The 17,544-nt window shown below is 31.6% G+C and overlaps 2 protein-coding genes across 12 annotated transcripts; both read right to left on the reverse strand.

Annotated features, from left to right (window-relative positions):
- Positions 1–530: 530 nt before the first annotated feature.
- Positions 531–13,182, reverse strand: LOC111788979 (NAC domain-containing protein 21/22-like). 11 transcript variants are annotated; one of them, XM_087121594.1, is made up of 13 exons: positions 13,037–13,182; positions 12,814–12,904; positions 12,326–12,409; positions 11,630–11,713; positions 10,427–10,513; positions 10,051–10,131; positions 9,069–9,310; positions 7,850–8,019; positions 7,662–7,733; positions 6,979–7,068; positions 4,550–4,775; positions 2,234–2,511; positions 531–1,261 (listed from the first exon to the last, which is right to left on the reverse strand). In XM_087121594.1, the coding sequence occupies exons 10-13, from the start codon at positions 7,054–7,056 to the stop codon at positions 767–769; spliced, it is 1,077 nt and encodes a 358-aa protein (XP_086977720.1). In that variant the 5' UTR covers positions 7,057–7,068; positions 7,662–7,733; positions 7,850–8,019; positions 9,069–9,310; positions 10,051–10,131; positions 10,427–10,513; positions 11,630–11,713; positions 12,326–12,409; positions 12,814–12,904; positions 13,037–13,182; the 3' UTR covers positions 531–766. The 11 variants fall into 11 exon arrangements, with proteins under 11 accessions (XP_086977720.1, XP_086977717.1, XP_086977716.1 ...); XM_087121591.1 differs by having other exon boundaries at positions 10,051–10,136; XM_087121590.1 differs by having other exon boundaries at positions 7,855–8,019; positions 10,051–10,194.
- Positions 13,183–14,175: 993 nt separating this feature from the next.
- LOC111789295 (uncharacterized) lies at positions 14,176–15,064 on the reverse strand. The gene has a single exon (XM_023670014.2). It carries the CDS (start codon positions 15,062–15,064, stop codon positions 14,462–14,464), a length of 603 nt encoding a protein of 200 aa, XP_023525782.2. The 3' UTR covers positions 14,176–14,461.
- Between the last annotated feature and the right edge of the window lie 2,480 nt (positions 15,065–17,544).

Raw genomic sequence — 17,544 nt, forward strand, 5'->3', positions numbered from 1 at the left:
AGAATATAAAAGTTTGATTACCGCACAAGAATGGTCTACTCAACCATCACTAATAGAATTAGAAAATTTCCTAGTCAACTAAGAAGTCATGCCTAAGCAAATAAGAGGCATCACGTTAAACGAGGAAGAAGAAGCACATAAGAGGCATCACGTTAAACGAGGAAGAAGAAGCACTCTACACAAGTGAAAGTCGGAGCAACAATAAGTCGCCTACCAAACGTAGATACAAAAATGGTGACAAAGGAAGAAGTCAACAAGGAAATGCACAACCTAGAAGAGCTCAGAAGAATGACAGTAAGAGTTTTCAAGAGAAGAAATTTGAAGGTATTTGCTACAATTGCGGGAAGAAGGGTCACATGTTCAAAGACGGTTGATCCAAAGACTGTTGATCCAATAAAAAGTATGTCGAGAGGTGCACTACCGTTTCATGAGAAAGCCCTGAAAGAAGAAATCGAGAGTATATATATATATATATATATACAACTTCCAAGTTTCAAGCAGTACAGATTTTTGGTATAATTATGAAAAAAAAAAATCAAACATCGAGTTCATGAGCACTCACATGATCAGTTTTACTGTTACAATTCATCAAAACCATGAATTAGGCTTTAAAAAGTTCCCCACATATGCAATAAAATTTACACTTGGAAAAAAAAAAAAAAAAAAAAAAAAAAAAAAAAAAAAAAAAAAAAAAAAACCTTTAAACTATACATCAATCTTATGTTTTTTTTTTTTTTTTTTTTTTTCTCTCCATTTTCCTCCTGGGTCATCTGTTCCATAAGCTGGCTATGTCATCTCCAACCTCAGACAAGAAGCTGTCAGAGCTGCCTTCTCCCATGCTGGGTTGCCCTATGAATGAATTGCCATTTGTTTCCATCTTAGTAATGTTATTTAAAACAACTTTGAGAACTTTTGAGTCACAGCCAAACGGGTCTATATTTGAAGAACAAGTGCTTGAATTCGGCATTCCTCCAAACACGGTGGTAAAGTTCTTGATGTTCTTGGCTGGGTTTGGCTCCATTTGAATGAGGTTTGAGAGAGGTGGGGTGGTTTGGTTTTGAGAGAAAATGGAGAAGCAGGGCACTTGCTCATACTCATTTAAATGGCTGCTTGGATTTTGATCAAAACTGATGTAAGAATCCATTAAACCCGGGAGAGATGACGAGGCAGCGACGTCGTTGTAGCAGCTGCTACTTCCCGTGCTCGGTTGAGCGGTAACTTCCTTGTGTTTGAAGAACAGTCTGCACAGAACCCAGTCCTCCTGTGCACACAAACACAACAAGCCACAACAGTGAAAAAAACAACAAATGCAGACCTTATCTGTTTGATTCAAAGTCTCAGAGAAGTTGCTATCATCTATTTAATTAAGTAAACTAATCGGCGCTTCGACGTAACGCAATCCATTATTATGAACAAGAAAATCTTTATTCATCAGCTATCAACATTATTATAAATTTTTGAAGAAAGTCATCCCATGGCAAATAAGACAAAGTTGACTTTGGTGAGGGAGATTTATAAAGAAAGACTTCAGTTCAAGACAAACAAGCCAACTAATATGGTAATCCTCTAAATACAAGTTGCACCCACATGTTATTTTAAGCATGTCTAAGTCAAGCCAATGTAGGCTTTGAAAAAAGGGCAGAGAACATTTACTCTCATAAACTCCCTCAATTGAACTGATATTAATTTTTGTCTGACTAAAATGACACATTGTAGGGAGAAAATTCAAGCCTAAATTAGGGAGTTTCAACCCCAAATCTAAAATCAACAATAGAAATTTCTAGCTAAACAAAGGTAATATATTCAACAAAACATAACAACGAGGTGAATCCACGTCAATTGACAAAAAAAAAAACACAGAAAAAGCTCAACAAATTCAGACATTTTTTACGAGGAAGGCATGAAAGAACAGGGGAGTTGCAGAATTCATTTAAATTAACAACAAAATTTCTAGCTAAACCATCGCTATAAAGTGATTAACCAAGCCCATACATTCATCAAAACATAACAATTAGTTGATTTCACGTCAGTATACATAATAATAACACAAAAAAAGGCTAAAAAATTCACACAGGCATTTTTACAAACACTTGGAGGGCAAGGCAGAAAAGGGCAGAGATAAAGCCGAATCTAATCAACAAAAGAACTTCTAGCTAGACCATCACTAATGAGTTGATTAAGCAAGGCAATATCCACAAAAATAAAGGAATAAAGAGACAGCATTGATTCATACCTTTGGAGATGAGTCTTTGAGAGGAGAAAGGGGGCCTTCAAGACGAAATTCATGCATGACCCACTCAGTTTTTCGGCCTTTAGGGGCCCTTCCTTGGTAGAAAACAAGGGTTTTTCTCATGCCAACGAGTTGATTGGCCTTGTGAAAGATGGGCCTATCCTTGCCAGTGGCCTTCCAATACCCTGAGGCTGTGGCGCGGTTTGTTCTAAGCCCAGTCGCGTATTTCCGGTCCCGCTGGCTGAAGAAGTACCACTCCTTTCCCCCCACACACGCCTCTCCTATACAAAATTTATAAAAATACATAATTAAAAATTTAGGTTAAATTATTTATTAAAATTTTCAATTCCGTTATCAATATTTAAGCTTAGTTTTAATTTAATTATTAAATATTAATTTTTTTATTTATTTATACGATTGTGAGTCAGTGTGTTCGATGATCATATTAAACTTCAAACATACATAAATAAAACACAAAAAAAAATTATATATGAATAATAATGAAAATTAATCAAATTAAAATTTTTTGAACCAAGAATTAAATTTTTATTTCGCCGAATATTTATATTATAAAATCAATATTACAGAGGGTATATATATATATATATTGTAATTTTAAATTATTTCAAATTAATTGAAAATCAATAATGTTCAAATTATTTAATTCAAATTTTATAATTTAATAAATTATCTTATAAATTGAAAGAGATTTATGAAAGGGCAATAAATTAAATTTTATTCAATTTGGCATTTTCTTTAATTTTTTTTCTTTGGCTTAAATAATAATGCTTGAAATAACTTAAAAAACACAATTAAGTCAAATGAAAAATACATCTAATTAAATACAATATTATAGTAAATTAAAAAATATATTTAAAAAAATCTAGTTGATATTATATAAAAAAATCATCCAAAAGTCAAATTAATACGACAAATCATAATCATCCGTTTTATTCAGATTTCATTATACTTCAGAGATATGATGATAATTAGCACAGACAAAAACTTTAGCAAATGACTCATCACGGATCAACCATATCCAAATTATATGCATAGTTCAAGCGTGATCGATCACCATGCAAAGAATTATTGAAAATTAAAAAATTCACATTCAATAACCATCAAAGTTAAAAAAATTATGAAAGTGACAACCCTAATGGGATTTGGTAAGGATACAAAATTTAATTATTGGAAAAAAAAAATTATGGATTTTTCTAAATTAGAAATAATTAATGAAATATAATTTAAAATTTACATATTTGAGGGCTGCTATTGGGTGGGAACAATGAACAACTTGATGATATTTTGGGTTTTTTTTTTTTTTTTTTTTATTTTTTTTTGTTAATAAACTGCCAAAATGTCTATTTCAACAGCATTTACTTTTGAATTTGGATTTTTTTTTTAATTATTCAATATATTATCCATATTTATTTATATAAATATAATTAAATTACCATTTTGACCTATTTATAACAGTTTTTCCTTTAAAAAAAATGCAACATACCGAACATCACTTGAAAAAAAGAAATGGGTAAAAAAGAAAAACCCATAAATTTACAGCATGGTAATTTTTTTTAACTTTTCAATAAATTCGTACTTATCGAAGTTACCTCAAACCGAATCTCGTTCTATTTTCGTTGATTCTCTTAAAAACCGAGCTTTTAGGTTTCGAAATTTTAAAATCTTTTATTTGTACTGATCAGAATCTCAAAAACCAAACAAACCCATATAAATTCAAACCAACAAAACTCAGTTTATCCTCAGGTCAAAATTCCGTTTTATTTTGATCGACCTCTTTAAATCTGAGTTTTAAGGTTTCGAAATCACAAAATCCTTTCAAATCAAGATCTAAAAACCCGACCCAACCCATAAAAATTCAACTTTTCAAAACACACAAACAGACTAAGACTAAAAGTAAAACTTAATTACCTCAAATCGGATCTTTAAACTCAGTGATAAACCTTTCAAATTACACACTTTTATCTTCCAACTTGACTCATATAAATTCGAACTTTTCAGAACCCTCAAGCGTTCAAACTCATATAAACACGAGCCACACAAGTTCCAACTCACTAGAATCATATATAAACCAAGCTACCTCAAATCAAACCCTATTTTACTTTTATCGACTCTCAGTCACGTCAAATCAAATTTCGTTTATTTTTATCGAAAGACAAGTACCTCAAATTAGAAAACGTTTCAAACCACACAAAATCAAACCCGACCCAAATAAATTAAACTTTTGAAATTCATATAAACACAAACTACATAAATAAATTAAAGGTTACTAAAGAAGAAAAAAGAAATAGAAAAACTTACTTGGAATATCCCAAGGCTCACACTTGTTGAGGTCAACTTCAATGAAGAGAGAAGAAGAAGAATGAGGAACAGACCCAATTTTGTTGATCAGATAATCACACACCAATTCTTCGTCTCTTGGATGGAACCTGAAACCAGGAGGAAGCTTGGATTCCACCATGCTTATGTTCTTCTTCTCCATTTCTTCTCTCTCTCTACAAACAAACCCAGTTCTCTTCTGCAAACTCTAAGAAGAACAAGAAGAAGAAGAGGAGAGAGAAGGGGAATTGAAGAAATAAAGTGTATATGATCAAAAGCTTAATTTTCTTTTAACTATCCTTTTATATATATATATATATTATATGGAGGATATTAATTTATTTCTTGTGGAGAGAGAGAGATGGGCTTTGAATGTCATCAACTGATTGGTCAAACCATCTCAGGGCACATTTAAAGAAAAAACATCCAATTATATGGCGTCATATCTTATTATTTTAATTTTTAGTTAATTAATTCTATGAATAAAAGTATTTTATACTCTTTTTAATGGTTACATATGAATTAATTCTAAAAAGAAATTCAAATTTATGAAGGGATATATCAAATACAAAATTAAAATTAAAAGTTTTAAGTTTCGTTTAATAATTATTAAGAAAATGTAAAAATCGTAGTATTTATTAATTTTTAAAAATAAAAAATCAAATTGTTATTAAATGGAGATTTTAGAGACCAAGGCCTATTCACTCACATCCTCATCCCCACCTGTCCCGCCAAAAGAAAGTATACCTATTGCACAGTCTCTCTTTTCTCAATTTGACCACACGGTCAAACTCTCCTGAGATCTGCTTTGTGACATGAAATTGACATGAAATTATCTCGAGGTAACAAGATCGTACTCCTCCTCCTCCTCTCTTTTGTTTCTTTTTTATTTTTCAAGTCTATTTCGAAGGAGAAGATCTTGTAGACTAGAAGATCTTGTAGGCGGAAGGATCTATAGAAAAGATCAAGAACTAAACATATACAAATCTCAAAGTTTATAGATTAAATTTGTATTTTAATATTTTTTTAATTAATTAAAAGAAATTATATGAGAAAGAGAATTTGGTTTGGTTTGAAGAATAATGGAAGGGTCTGTTTGGAATTTAATGGTGTGTCAATATTAATAAAATTTTGGATTATGCAAGAGTTGGGCACCTGAATCTAACCAATCTATTTAACTTGTGCAATATTCTAACCTAAATATCTGGCTGCTAAAATCTTCATGCCTCCCCTTATATTTTTAATCCCTTAATTTAAGGACAAAATTAAATTTGAATAAATGGTTGAACTCTAATTTGGCTTCTAATTGTATCTATTATTTTTGTAGTCAAATTATTAAGTATAATAATATATTAACTTAAACCTATTTTTGTTAATGGATATTTTTTTTATATTTATTTAATATATAATCTGTTTCAAACAGGTGGAGGGAAAATTTCTACATTAGCTTAGCTAAACAGGAATAGAGATTAAATTTTCCGTCCCCAACTCCGTCCCCAACTCCGTCCCGCAAAAAATTCCCACCTTAATTTTCACAAAAAAAAAAAAAAAAAAAAAAAGAATAAGAATTGAAATAGAAGTATCTACATATTCACCGTCCTCCCTCCATCAACCATAAGTACATCCTCTTAGAAAAAAGAATCTAAAAGGACTCTCACCTAGTTTGGCTGATTAACCTCTAAATGTTTGGACGTGTGAATCGGTTGGATTTTTCTTACTTTTCGAATATTTCATCAATCACTTTTATTTATTCTCTATTATTTATAATATAAACTTATTCCTAAAAGAAACTTATGGTCAACCATCCATATACATTTTTCATACAGAACCACTCAATATTGGTGCGTATTTAACACAAACATGAAAATGCATAAGCAACTTATTTGTACATACAAACATGAAAACATATGAACAATACAGGTAATAAATACAACATGTACCAACAAATATGTATACGTGTAATGAATAAACATGCACATCACCCTCTATGTATAGAATGCCTACCTAGATATGTACAAACAATAATCCTATCAATAACTCATATAGATTAGACTATATAACTTCTAACATCTTTATGTACATAATATATATACGATACAATAACTCAACATTATTTTGTTCTCGTCATCTTCCTTGACAATAATCGTTTCATAAATTGTATAAAAAGTCAAGAATTTAAACTAAAAAAATAAGTCTTATGAGTCGTTATTTTCAAAACTATTGACAATAAAAAAGAAATCTTTAAAAAAATGGTGTTTTAGAATTGAAGAATGGGAATTGTGATCTAAAATCTAAAATTATAGTCCTAGAATGCAAAGAAAATTAATGCAACGATGTTCAATTAATCAAATCTCGAGTTTGTCCAAAGAATCATAGGTGTTGATGAGCATAGCTTAGTTGAATGTACATACCTTTAAAAGGTGATTCATGCATGGAAGTTCAGTGGCCAATGAAGAAGACAAGAGTTGTAGGAGACAGATGCTCATCATTCAAAGAGTAAGCTGCAATGACAAAGAATTAAACACATTCTAATTAAAAATATATAAACAGAACTATTATTATATTAAGATTTATAAAATAAAGACAACCCATGGGCTAACAACTTTTTAATGTAAAAAAAAAAAAGGAAAAAAAAAAAGAACTAGTTGAGAATTGGGATAATTCAACCAATAAGCTACTAATAGTATTTTAAAAATTTCAACTAATTAAGCGACGGACAACTTCTATCAATAATTAGAATAATTAGATGTTTAAATCTTTTACCCACGTTAAAAGAAAAAAAAGAAAAAAAAAACCTTCAACCCTTATCTAAACTCCATCAACATCCTAGGCCTTCCCAATCCCAATCCAATGCTTAATAATTTTGATTAAGACAGAGAGACGTCATCATCCCATTCCATTATCCAAATGAATTAAAACCTTTCAATACATAATTCCTTTGTAGATATACTCAAACTTTCCCAAAAGCTAAAGGATTCCACACAAACAAACTAAAACAAAGCCGTTTGACAAGTTCATGTGTAGTTAGTTTGACACCAGCCATTTTAAACTGTACCATCTTTGTTTTCTACTCAGACAAGAGATGACGACGTACCTTTCTACTGATAGCAACTCCCCTTCTAATTCTTTCATCCGCTGGTCTCTGAAATTGTCCTCCAGCCACATCCTTAATGGAAAGAACAAGAGAATCTAGTGTTATTCCATGACAAAATAGTATTCAAAATAGAGATAGGTATCCCACACACTGAGGAACTGCCATCTGTTTAACTAAAGAAGCCGTACCGTACCGAAATTGCAGTTTGATTTGTCAACTCATGCAGCCATTTGAGCTTCTAAAGGTCAATATAAAGGTCGATGGTCGACTTGAGCATAATTCAGTTGGTTAAGACAAATAATCTTAGATGCAGATTTTCAGCTCCAATTGTTGTATCGGATTAAGATGATATTCCTTCCTGCATGGGAGATTCTTCAAAAGTTTAGAGAGGTTACAATTTTGCCACTGGGTTAAGCAGGAAGAAATTATTGTAAACTATTTGACTTTTTTACAGAAGATACATAAAAAGGCTTCTTTCTGATTGGTCTTCTTATCCAATCTCTCATTGTCTTAATTCAAAAAAAAAAAGAAAAAAAAAAAAGAACATTGATCCTCACCTTGACACCTTGCCGCTAAGGCCACCAACCCATATCCAACAAACAACTTTGTAAAAGCCTTAGACTACATAAAACCAAGTACAAATACATTTGATACCATTTAGTTTTCTATAAGAAAACGTTTGAATTTTCCGTTAGATTTCAAAAACAAAAAACAAGTTTTAAAATTTACTTTTTTAGCTTTCCAAACTTGACTTTGAATTTTAAGAACATTTGTAAAATGTAGATAACAAATAAGAATTACATATAAATGGACATAGTGTTTATAAATTTAATTAAAACAATAACATATTTATCAAACAAGGATAGAAATGAGCTCGAAAATATTTCTACAAAGAAATCAACTTTGCAAACAAGCTTAAACTAGTCTAACGAATCTAATAAACTATATTTAAAATATACAAAAATAATAATAATAATAATTATTATTATTATTAATTAATTAAAAAAATATTTAAATACAAAAAGTAGGGGGGTGGGTGGGTGAGGGGACCATGTAAGTATGCTCGCTTCTAAAGCACTCGTATCAAAATTGACATCTGGGATGTAACGATCAAAACCCTTTTCAAAATTTTGAACCTTTTAAATTCAACGCAATATCTCTTGAAACTTTTATTTCAAATCTCAACTGAATAAGGCCAAAAAGCTGTCTAAATACTTCCGGTTGAAAATATAAAAAGTAAGAAATAAATAAAATGGCATCTTTCTCTCTAATTCCAAGAAATAAATAAAATGGCATCTTTCTGAATTAGATGAGCATACATAAATATTGTTTTTTTAAAAAAAAAAGTAACAAACAGCTATAGAAGTATCTCTTGGATCAAAATCAGGAGAAAATGCTATGTATTACCTTTTGTGATGTCCCACAACGAACAAATCACCCTTTATAAGAGGGTGAAAACCTTTCCCTAGAAGACGCATTTTAAAGCCTTAGGAGAAGCCCGAAAGGAAAAGCCCAAAGAGGATAATATCTGCTAGCGGTGGATCTGGATCGTTACACATTTTCTCCTAATAAATCTGATGCCGCAACAACTTTTCTAGCGATTGTAGGTACGATCAAAATTCGGAGACCAATAAGGCCAAAATAAGTCCCTGCATACGATTTATTAGTTACATTGGGAAATATTAAGAGCCAGTAACATAATTTTGACAACAAAAATTCACATAAAAATACATATCATTTCCATTACTATCATAGGTTTTGAGTGAGGTGAAGGGCAGGGGAGGAGGTTATGGAGGATCTCCATCTAGCATTTTTTTTTTTTTCTTTTTCAAAAGACATTAAATAAACATTCTATGATAAGAAGGCACAAAAAAATGTGATACTAACTGTATCATCAGTCCTATATAACAGCGACAAGAACTTAGTATGCACACAGCAAAAGGCTCATTGTGCATCCATATTTCATTATAATCCATATACTGCAAAGATTGAAGTCCAAGGCAATTTAATCCAGATTGACAGAGCTTTTCAACAAAAGGATATTTGTCAGAAGATTTGGACTGTTCACATTGCATACTCCAATTTTCAGAAATAATAAGAGAAAAGGCATTGTTGCTGACTGGCAACCCATGAATATGATCTGCAGTATATTTTCAGGGTAACAAAATAGATGAGAATTGTTACTTGAACACTTTGCTGGTCAAAGAAACGGTTAAAATTGCATTAGTAGTATTTTATCTATTAGATAAACACATGGACGCTTTGAAGCTATGTTGCACAGCCCATTAACCCCTCTTACCATCTTCCATTCCAGCACGAATACTAGGCCCAAACAGAACGCCGTTGATTAACAGAAAGTTAGGACACTCTAGTCTTTACTACCTCATACCTTATTGTGATGCCTCGAGCTTAGGTTCATGACACTGCGAGGAGATATTGTAGCCTCCCTTTTCTTTTGACGTCGCAAAGCCTTTCCTTGAAACCCAACAGATAGGCAAGTTGATACAACTTCTGGATAATATTTATAGAAAACCTTCACAAAAATAAATAAATAAAGAAAGAAAGAAAGAAAGAAAGAAAGAAAAAAAGAAAAAAAAAAAAAAGAAGAAGAAAGGAACACTTTAAAAGAAAAGGCATAACAGATCTACAGATTAAGTGCTACTTCAAAATATGCTTGAAGCTAAAGGCAAATTACAATTAAACTAAGTTATATGAAAAAGCCTAATGAGATAAAAATAAAAATAAAAACAAAAAGGTCATAGTACCAGTACTAATGACTGCTTTTACTTCCTTGCAGTCTACAAAACTTCTGGTTTAGATTGTGGAAGATAGTACCTTTGTTAAATCCTGTCCTGAAAGGAGAAAGATGCAACAACAATATGATAGAAACTGATGTCCATCGTGGGAGAACAAACAGAAGTTCTTGATACAAGCATAAAGTATCATTCAATAACTACATGCTTTTTCTTTTGATTCATTCCTTGAGAAAGAACAGTGTTAAGCGAAGCCATGCACCAACCAGGTAGAACATGCAAGAATAGTCACAAATGTGTAACTAAGAAATGGATAAAATCAACCTGAAACATCACTTTTTTCACACATGTAAGAAAGGGTGATTAAATGTCAATACCCTACCATCCTTTTCCTTAGTGACAAATAATTCTAATCGCAACAAAAGAATACAAATGGGACCAGATACTAAAAGTTGAGGGGTGAAGAAGAAGAAACTTCCCAGTTTAACAAAAAAGAGAAGGGGAGGGGAAATCTATAGAAATATTTAGTAAGATAAGGTCGTGGACACATTCTAAAATACCTTGTTCAAGAGATATTTCTGTTGTATCCTTGGAGGAGACCGATATCAGAAATTTCTGACATTTTTTCATCTTAATGAATCTGAGACTTTATTGTTTCAGGAATGCAGGAATTTGGTTGATAGTGGCTGGAATCTCAGGTATACAAGACAGCACAATGAAAAAGAACTTTCTAACTAGAGTCTCTCATCTTCTTGAAAGTGTTCTGTTCGTTAATGAAAGAAATATGCTATGCCGGAGCTGGAATTCTGATGGCCTCTTTACACCTAAAGCTCACTTCTCTTTCTATAACATGGTGGTGGCTCTCCCTTGAACCCGAAGAAATTTTTAAATGTTCTTTGGAGGAAATAAGTGCCCAAAAAGATGAAATTTTTAGCTTGGCTAGATCAAGGAGGTTTGAATGCTGCAGACGAGGTTCCAGAAAAGGAACGGGTTCTTTATCCCAAGCTGCACAAGTTAAGGAAGTTTTTAGATCTTCTAAAAAACATGCCTTCCTCCCAAGTATCCATTTTGTAATAGATAAACCTTAGTGGATAATGGATAGTACGCCATTTTCAAGTTTATGTTTCTTATCTTGCTATAGGCAGAAAATCTATCTAATCAAGCAAAATCCATCAACTAAGCATGTATGATATCTGTATATCATAAAAGTACTACCATCTGCAAGTCTGCTTGTTCACGTTGAAATGCAGCAGATCTTGAAGTACGGATAAATTCCTTTAGTGAATCTGGCCAATATTCCTGAATGATTTTGTCAGATCAGAAAATCAGAAAATTAGTTTTCACTACATTAGAGTAAGTGCCCTCGTAACAAGAAACAAAATAGAAAGCTCTATCACATAATTTCTTAAATTCCTTAAATGGATTAAACTATCAGCAATATTCCAAACAAAACACTCCCTAGTGGCCAATGCTGAGAACAGTCAACAACTCCGATACTTCTCAGCAACTACTTCAGGGTCAATGATGCATTTCGGAAATACATTATGACACGTAGTGGCACATAGATGGCAATCATCAGCATTTTTTTACGCTAGCCATATTTCATTTCTGAGTTCTTGCCATTTAATAACTTACAGTTTTATTTAATAAAATTAGTCAAAGACATCATATGTGCACCTAAGAATGTACCAATATTTAATAAGAAATCTATGGAGTTAGTGGATACCACGCCTAGATATGGAGTTAGTGGATGAAAATAATCAGCGTCCTTATTTCTAAATCCATGTAATCAATCGATAGCTGAATTGATATGCTCAGGATGCAAACACACGAGGTTAGACAGAAATCTTTATGGCATCTGTTATATAATAATAATAGTAGTAATAGTAATAATAAAATCCAATCCCTTACATATTGATTTTCCCAGAAATTGAAACTGAATTTCTTCAAAGCAATCTGTCAATGTACAGTCTCAGCATTCTTCCGAAGAATTAGCTGTACAACAACGTAATATCTTAGAGAACACCTAATTTAAAAACAATATAACATTACAACTAATGATCGATCTCATTTCCACGAATATTTCTAAATGCTCTACAAGAACAAATCAATATTTGATATATGTTATACTTAGATCCAGATAATCAAACAATTACGTCAAATTGACATGTATCTAGAGGATTACGTCATATAACAATATCCAAAAAATACTTATAATGGATCAACGAGAGAGCGTAATTATCAAATCAGTCAAATACTTCCTGCGAACTTTTGTCATGGATAAATGGCTTACAAGTGAGCTCGACAAATATAGCTTCTAAACAAAATTATAAACGTCCAAAAACGAGCTAATGGAAATAAAATCCAAGTCCAACAATGTTCTTCAATTAAAGACGCACCTAGACAACTCCAGAAGGAATTAGATGCAGATTTTTCGCAGGTTCCCTGCGCAACCACTCCATCCATTCCTTATCAACAGATTCCCGTAGTCTATCCCGGAAGAGCGAATGGAAGCAGTAGCGTGATGGATATCACAAAAGAACATCCACGAGTGAAAATCAAAATCAAAATCAAATAAGCAGATTTCAAAACTTGCGCGAATGAAGAATTAAATCAACAAACCTTGAAGAATTAACGACAGAAGTATTGATCAAGAACGAGTAAGGTTTGGCAAACTCGACGATGGCCCTCGTGCATTGCAGAGTATCGGCTGCGATATCGCAACTGTATTTCCTGTTGCCGCGAAAATCAGTCGCCACTGTTCTGTCACGCTGACGAGGCGGTAGCGTATATATACGTTTACCAGTTGGGCCCAAACGACGTCGTCTAACGTCTTATATATTTGACAAATAAAATAATTGTAAAATTAGCACATTTACACACATTGTTAATAGTTTAAGGTCGATATTAAATATTTAAAAATATATTATTTTACTATAACAATGTTATTTATTTTTTTTAAAAGGAATATACATTATTTATTTTGAACCTAATAAATTGGTAAAAATACCATATAATCGATCAGATTCTCCTTATTAGCTAAACAGGGTCGGGGACCGAAATACTTCCCTCTCCACCCAATTCTCGTTAAACTAACTTTATTTTTAATTTATAAAATATCACTAAAATCTTGTCATATTAAAATTTGAGTTTATAGAAATTAAATATTTTTTTTATAAAATATTATAAAACTTGTTATGATGTTACCATTTTTAATAGTAATTATATTAGAAAATTAAAATTATTCCTTCATTTTTTTTTGTAACTTAATAATATATATATATATATAAATCAATTTTTTTAATTTATAATTTCTTTTTTTTACAATCACATTTTTATAACTTTGTATTCAATTTATTATACTTTATTTTGGTTAATAAATTTAAATTTTGCGAAATTAAAATTAACACAATAAATTATCAGAATTTATAAATATTATCACTTATATATTCAATTTTGATTTTTTAAAATTATTATATTAGTTATTTATTTATTTGTAATAAAAAATTTATAGTATAAAAATAAAATCATGCATAAGTTCGCAATTATTTTAAAAATAAGAAAATTTTGAAATATAATTAGAATCGAAAGTGTGTATATATATTCATAACGTTTGAATAAGATACAAACTACCAACTAATACCTATAAAAATATAAACTAATTAAATATTAAAAATAAGATAAAATATACTATAAATTAAATCATAAAAAAGAAAATATTAAAATATGATAAAAAGTACAAATAAAAAAATACAAAATAATAATAATAATTAACAAAGTGGTATACGGTGGGTGGAATTCGAACGTGGCAATTGGACAGAGTGGAAACGTGGAACTCAAGAAATGGAAAAGGAGTTCACACGTGCGAAGGAGAAACGTGCCGCACGCACCAACTTTCTATCACATCTACGCCTGGTCAAAATTAAAAAATGTATCTTTGAATAATTTATCGGTAGGCGACTTCGGTGCCTAACTTCTTCTTCTACACCCTACTTTCCCCACCCTCCAAAAAAAAAAAAAACAATAATTCCCGCCGCCGTGCCGGAGTCACTCCGATCGAGGATTCTGGGCCGCCGGCGAAGACCCATCAAACAGCCCCATGTAATTAACATTGCTATCATTACTCCTCAACCCCCCACCCTGTTGAAAAAACGTCTCACTCGCCGCTGAATTCCCCAACGAGAACATAAACGGCGGTTGCTGCAGCGGCGCGTGCGGTGGAGGTTGATTTTGGAATTGGAATACCGGCGGAGCTTCGAGGTGGTAGGCGGCGACGGTGGGGTCGAAAACGGCGTTGGAGTTACTAGGGAAGCCAAATGTGGAAAAATTGGGAGCGTTATTGGATGGACCACCGGTGAACTGCTGGACCATGGCTCGGAAATTGGCCGCGTCCGTGTTGAATAAAGTGGTTGGAGTCCGTCGAGAGGCTCTGGTCCGCTTGCGAACCGGCTTCGAGACTCTGCCCCCATCTGGGATTAAACCGGAGGAGGTCGGTAGCGTTGTGGCAGAGGAGACGGCGGCGGTGACGACGGTGGAATCAGAAACAACCCCGGAATTGTCGTCGTTATTGAGCTGACGGTGGTCGGAAAGGTTGAAGGAGAGTTGTTGATTGTTGTTTTGGTGATACATGTGAATCCATTGATCAGCCATTTGGGAGCAAGAAAGTGGCTGAATTAGAAGGGTGGTTTTGGTATATATAGATTCTTTGGGGGTATGTGGGTGTAATTTTCAAAGTTTAGAGGGGGCGGTTAGCAATTATTTTTTAAAATATTTATTAATCGGAAATAAATTAACAATTTCTAAGATTAAATTATTTAAAAGACCAAACACTAAAATGATAATATAAACTCTTTTTTTATTTTATGGATGTCACGTGAGGGCGACACGTGGAGGGGAGATTTAAAAAGTAGTTTTGCTGTTGCCACTGTGCACTGCATGCTTCCTCGAAGCTTACATCAAGGGAATGTTTGGTTTAGTGTTTCATAACTCTTACATAGTTTTCTGTGTTAACAGAACACGACTCTCCACAACCGTTTGATATTATCTACTTTGAGTATAAGTTTTATCTCGTACCAATGGAGATAGTATTTATTGACATGACTAAGTTTAGGGCATAACTCTGATACTATGTTAGATGAACACGACTCTCCACAATGCTATGATATATGATATTGTCCACTTTTAGCACAAGTTCTGTCCCATTCCAATGGAGATAGTATTTATTGACATGACTAAGTTTAGGGTATGACTCTGATACCATGCTAGATGAACACTACTCTTCACAATGCTATGATATTGTACAATTTGAGTACAAGCTCTCATGGCTTTGCTTTGGGCTTCCCAAAAAGTCTCGTGGAGATAGTATTCTTTGATTATAAATCCATGATCATTCCTTAAATTAGCCGATGTGGGACTTTCATCCAACACCTCCCCTTGATCAAAGTATGTCTCCCCTTAATCGAGACTAGACTCATTTTTCTTTTGGAGTCTTAGTCATTTTTTACTATGCCTTCGAGGCTCACAGTACCACTTGAGGATTCTATTGACATGGCTAAGTTTTTAAGATGTGGGACTTTCATCCAACACTGAGATTATTAAATTTTTTTATTTACATCCATCTAATACACCTTCTTATTGATTTTATTTAATTTTAATAATTACCATCAAAGATATATAAAATTTTAATTATAATTAATTAGTAAAATTTAAAAATTAAATATAATTTATATGAAATGAGTCACAAATTAAACATAATTAATTCCTTTTTGTTATAATAAAAAAAATGTAAAATAGTAAATTGTAAAAATAAATAAAGAGATAAAAAAGCATGATTAAAATTGAGTAATATTGAAAAGATGAAGTCAAATTTACCTCTAAGCACATATTTCAAACTTTTATATTTAATTATATGATTAAAATCAAAGATCTCCAAAAGATTGTTCACAAATGTTGAAAATTCAGCCAAATATAACCCAATTAAATTCATCTTATGAATTTAAACAATACGTTTTTTTTTTTTACTTTTACTTTTCAATTACTTTACAAAAATGGAAAAAATGGAAAAAACGAGTTACTTTTTATTTAGACGTCATACACAGTTTTCATCTATATATTAACGATAATATATATATTTTTTTTTATAAAAGTAAAAGCGGTTAATGTTACTTTTAAAATTACTGATAATTTTTAAACATAATACTAATTTTTTTACCCTTTAGTGAAACTTTGTAAAATTTAAGGGTATTTTTGAAAATTTACTAAAAGTTCAAGAATATTTTTGAAACAGTTAGATCCAAAATTAAGAATAAAATTATTGTCCGAGACTCTTTTTTTAAAAGTTAAAAGATATTGAAAATTTTGAAAGTTTATGGATAAACGACGCAAATTAAGAAATTTTTATTAATTTAACCAATTTTATATTAGGTACGGTACAAAAAAGGAAAGATTTCTAAATTTTTATTAATAGGAGAGAGAAAATATGACTTTTTTTTTTTTTCTAAAAAACATTAATGTTTTAAGAACTTAGATGTGGATAGCATGAATTTCTTCAAACCAACCAAGCAAGAATTTCCCAATTTTAATATTTTGAAATAATAATTATATTAATTTAAATTTTAAACTTTCTTAATTAATTAATTATGACAACCTCACTTATTTATTACTATTTCCATTCTATTTAATTTAAATTATATTAAAAATACCTAAAAAAACAATTAATATTAATGAAAAATATTGACGTTTTTTTTAAGTTTTGATACTTTCAAATCTAAACCCTCCCGACATCGTTGCAATGTTTGAAATATCGTTTCTATTCTTCCACCTCGTATATCGAACCGACCCGATTACACCCTTAATTTCATTGAGCTTCCACATCTCGTTAAAATTTCCTTTCATTTAAGGAGTACCTTTCATTTTCAAGTCGTGTACGCCCGTAATTCCCTCCAATCAAACACTCTTTAGGTGTCCCGATAAACCCTTATATATATATATTTCGCATGCGCTTGTGGACGCTTTCTCCATCAACCATCTTTCACCGCTTGGAGAGAATTAAAAAAAATAATAATAAAAAGACGAGAAAATAAAAGTCAAATAAGAACAAAATAAAAAAGAAAAAGAAATAAAAGTTGCTA

Source organism: Cucurbita pepo, chromosome 2 (genome assembly GCF_057944985.1).
Source record: "Cucurbita pepo subsp. pepo isolate OVF chromosome 2, ASM5794498v1, whole genome shotgun sequence".
In the NCBI taxonomy this organism is placed as follows: domain Eukaryota; kingdom Viridiplantae; phylum Streptophyta; class Magnoliopsida; order Cucurbitales; family Cucurbitaceae; genus Cucurbita; species Cucurbita pepo.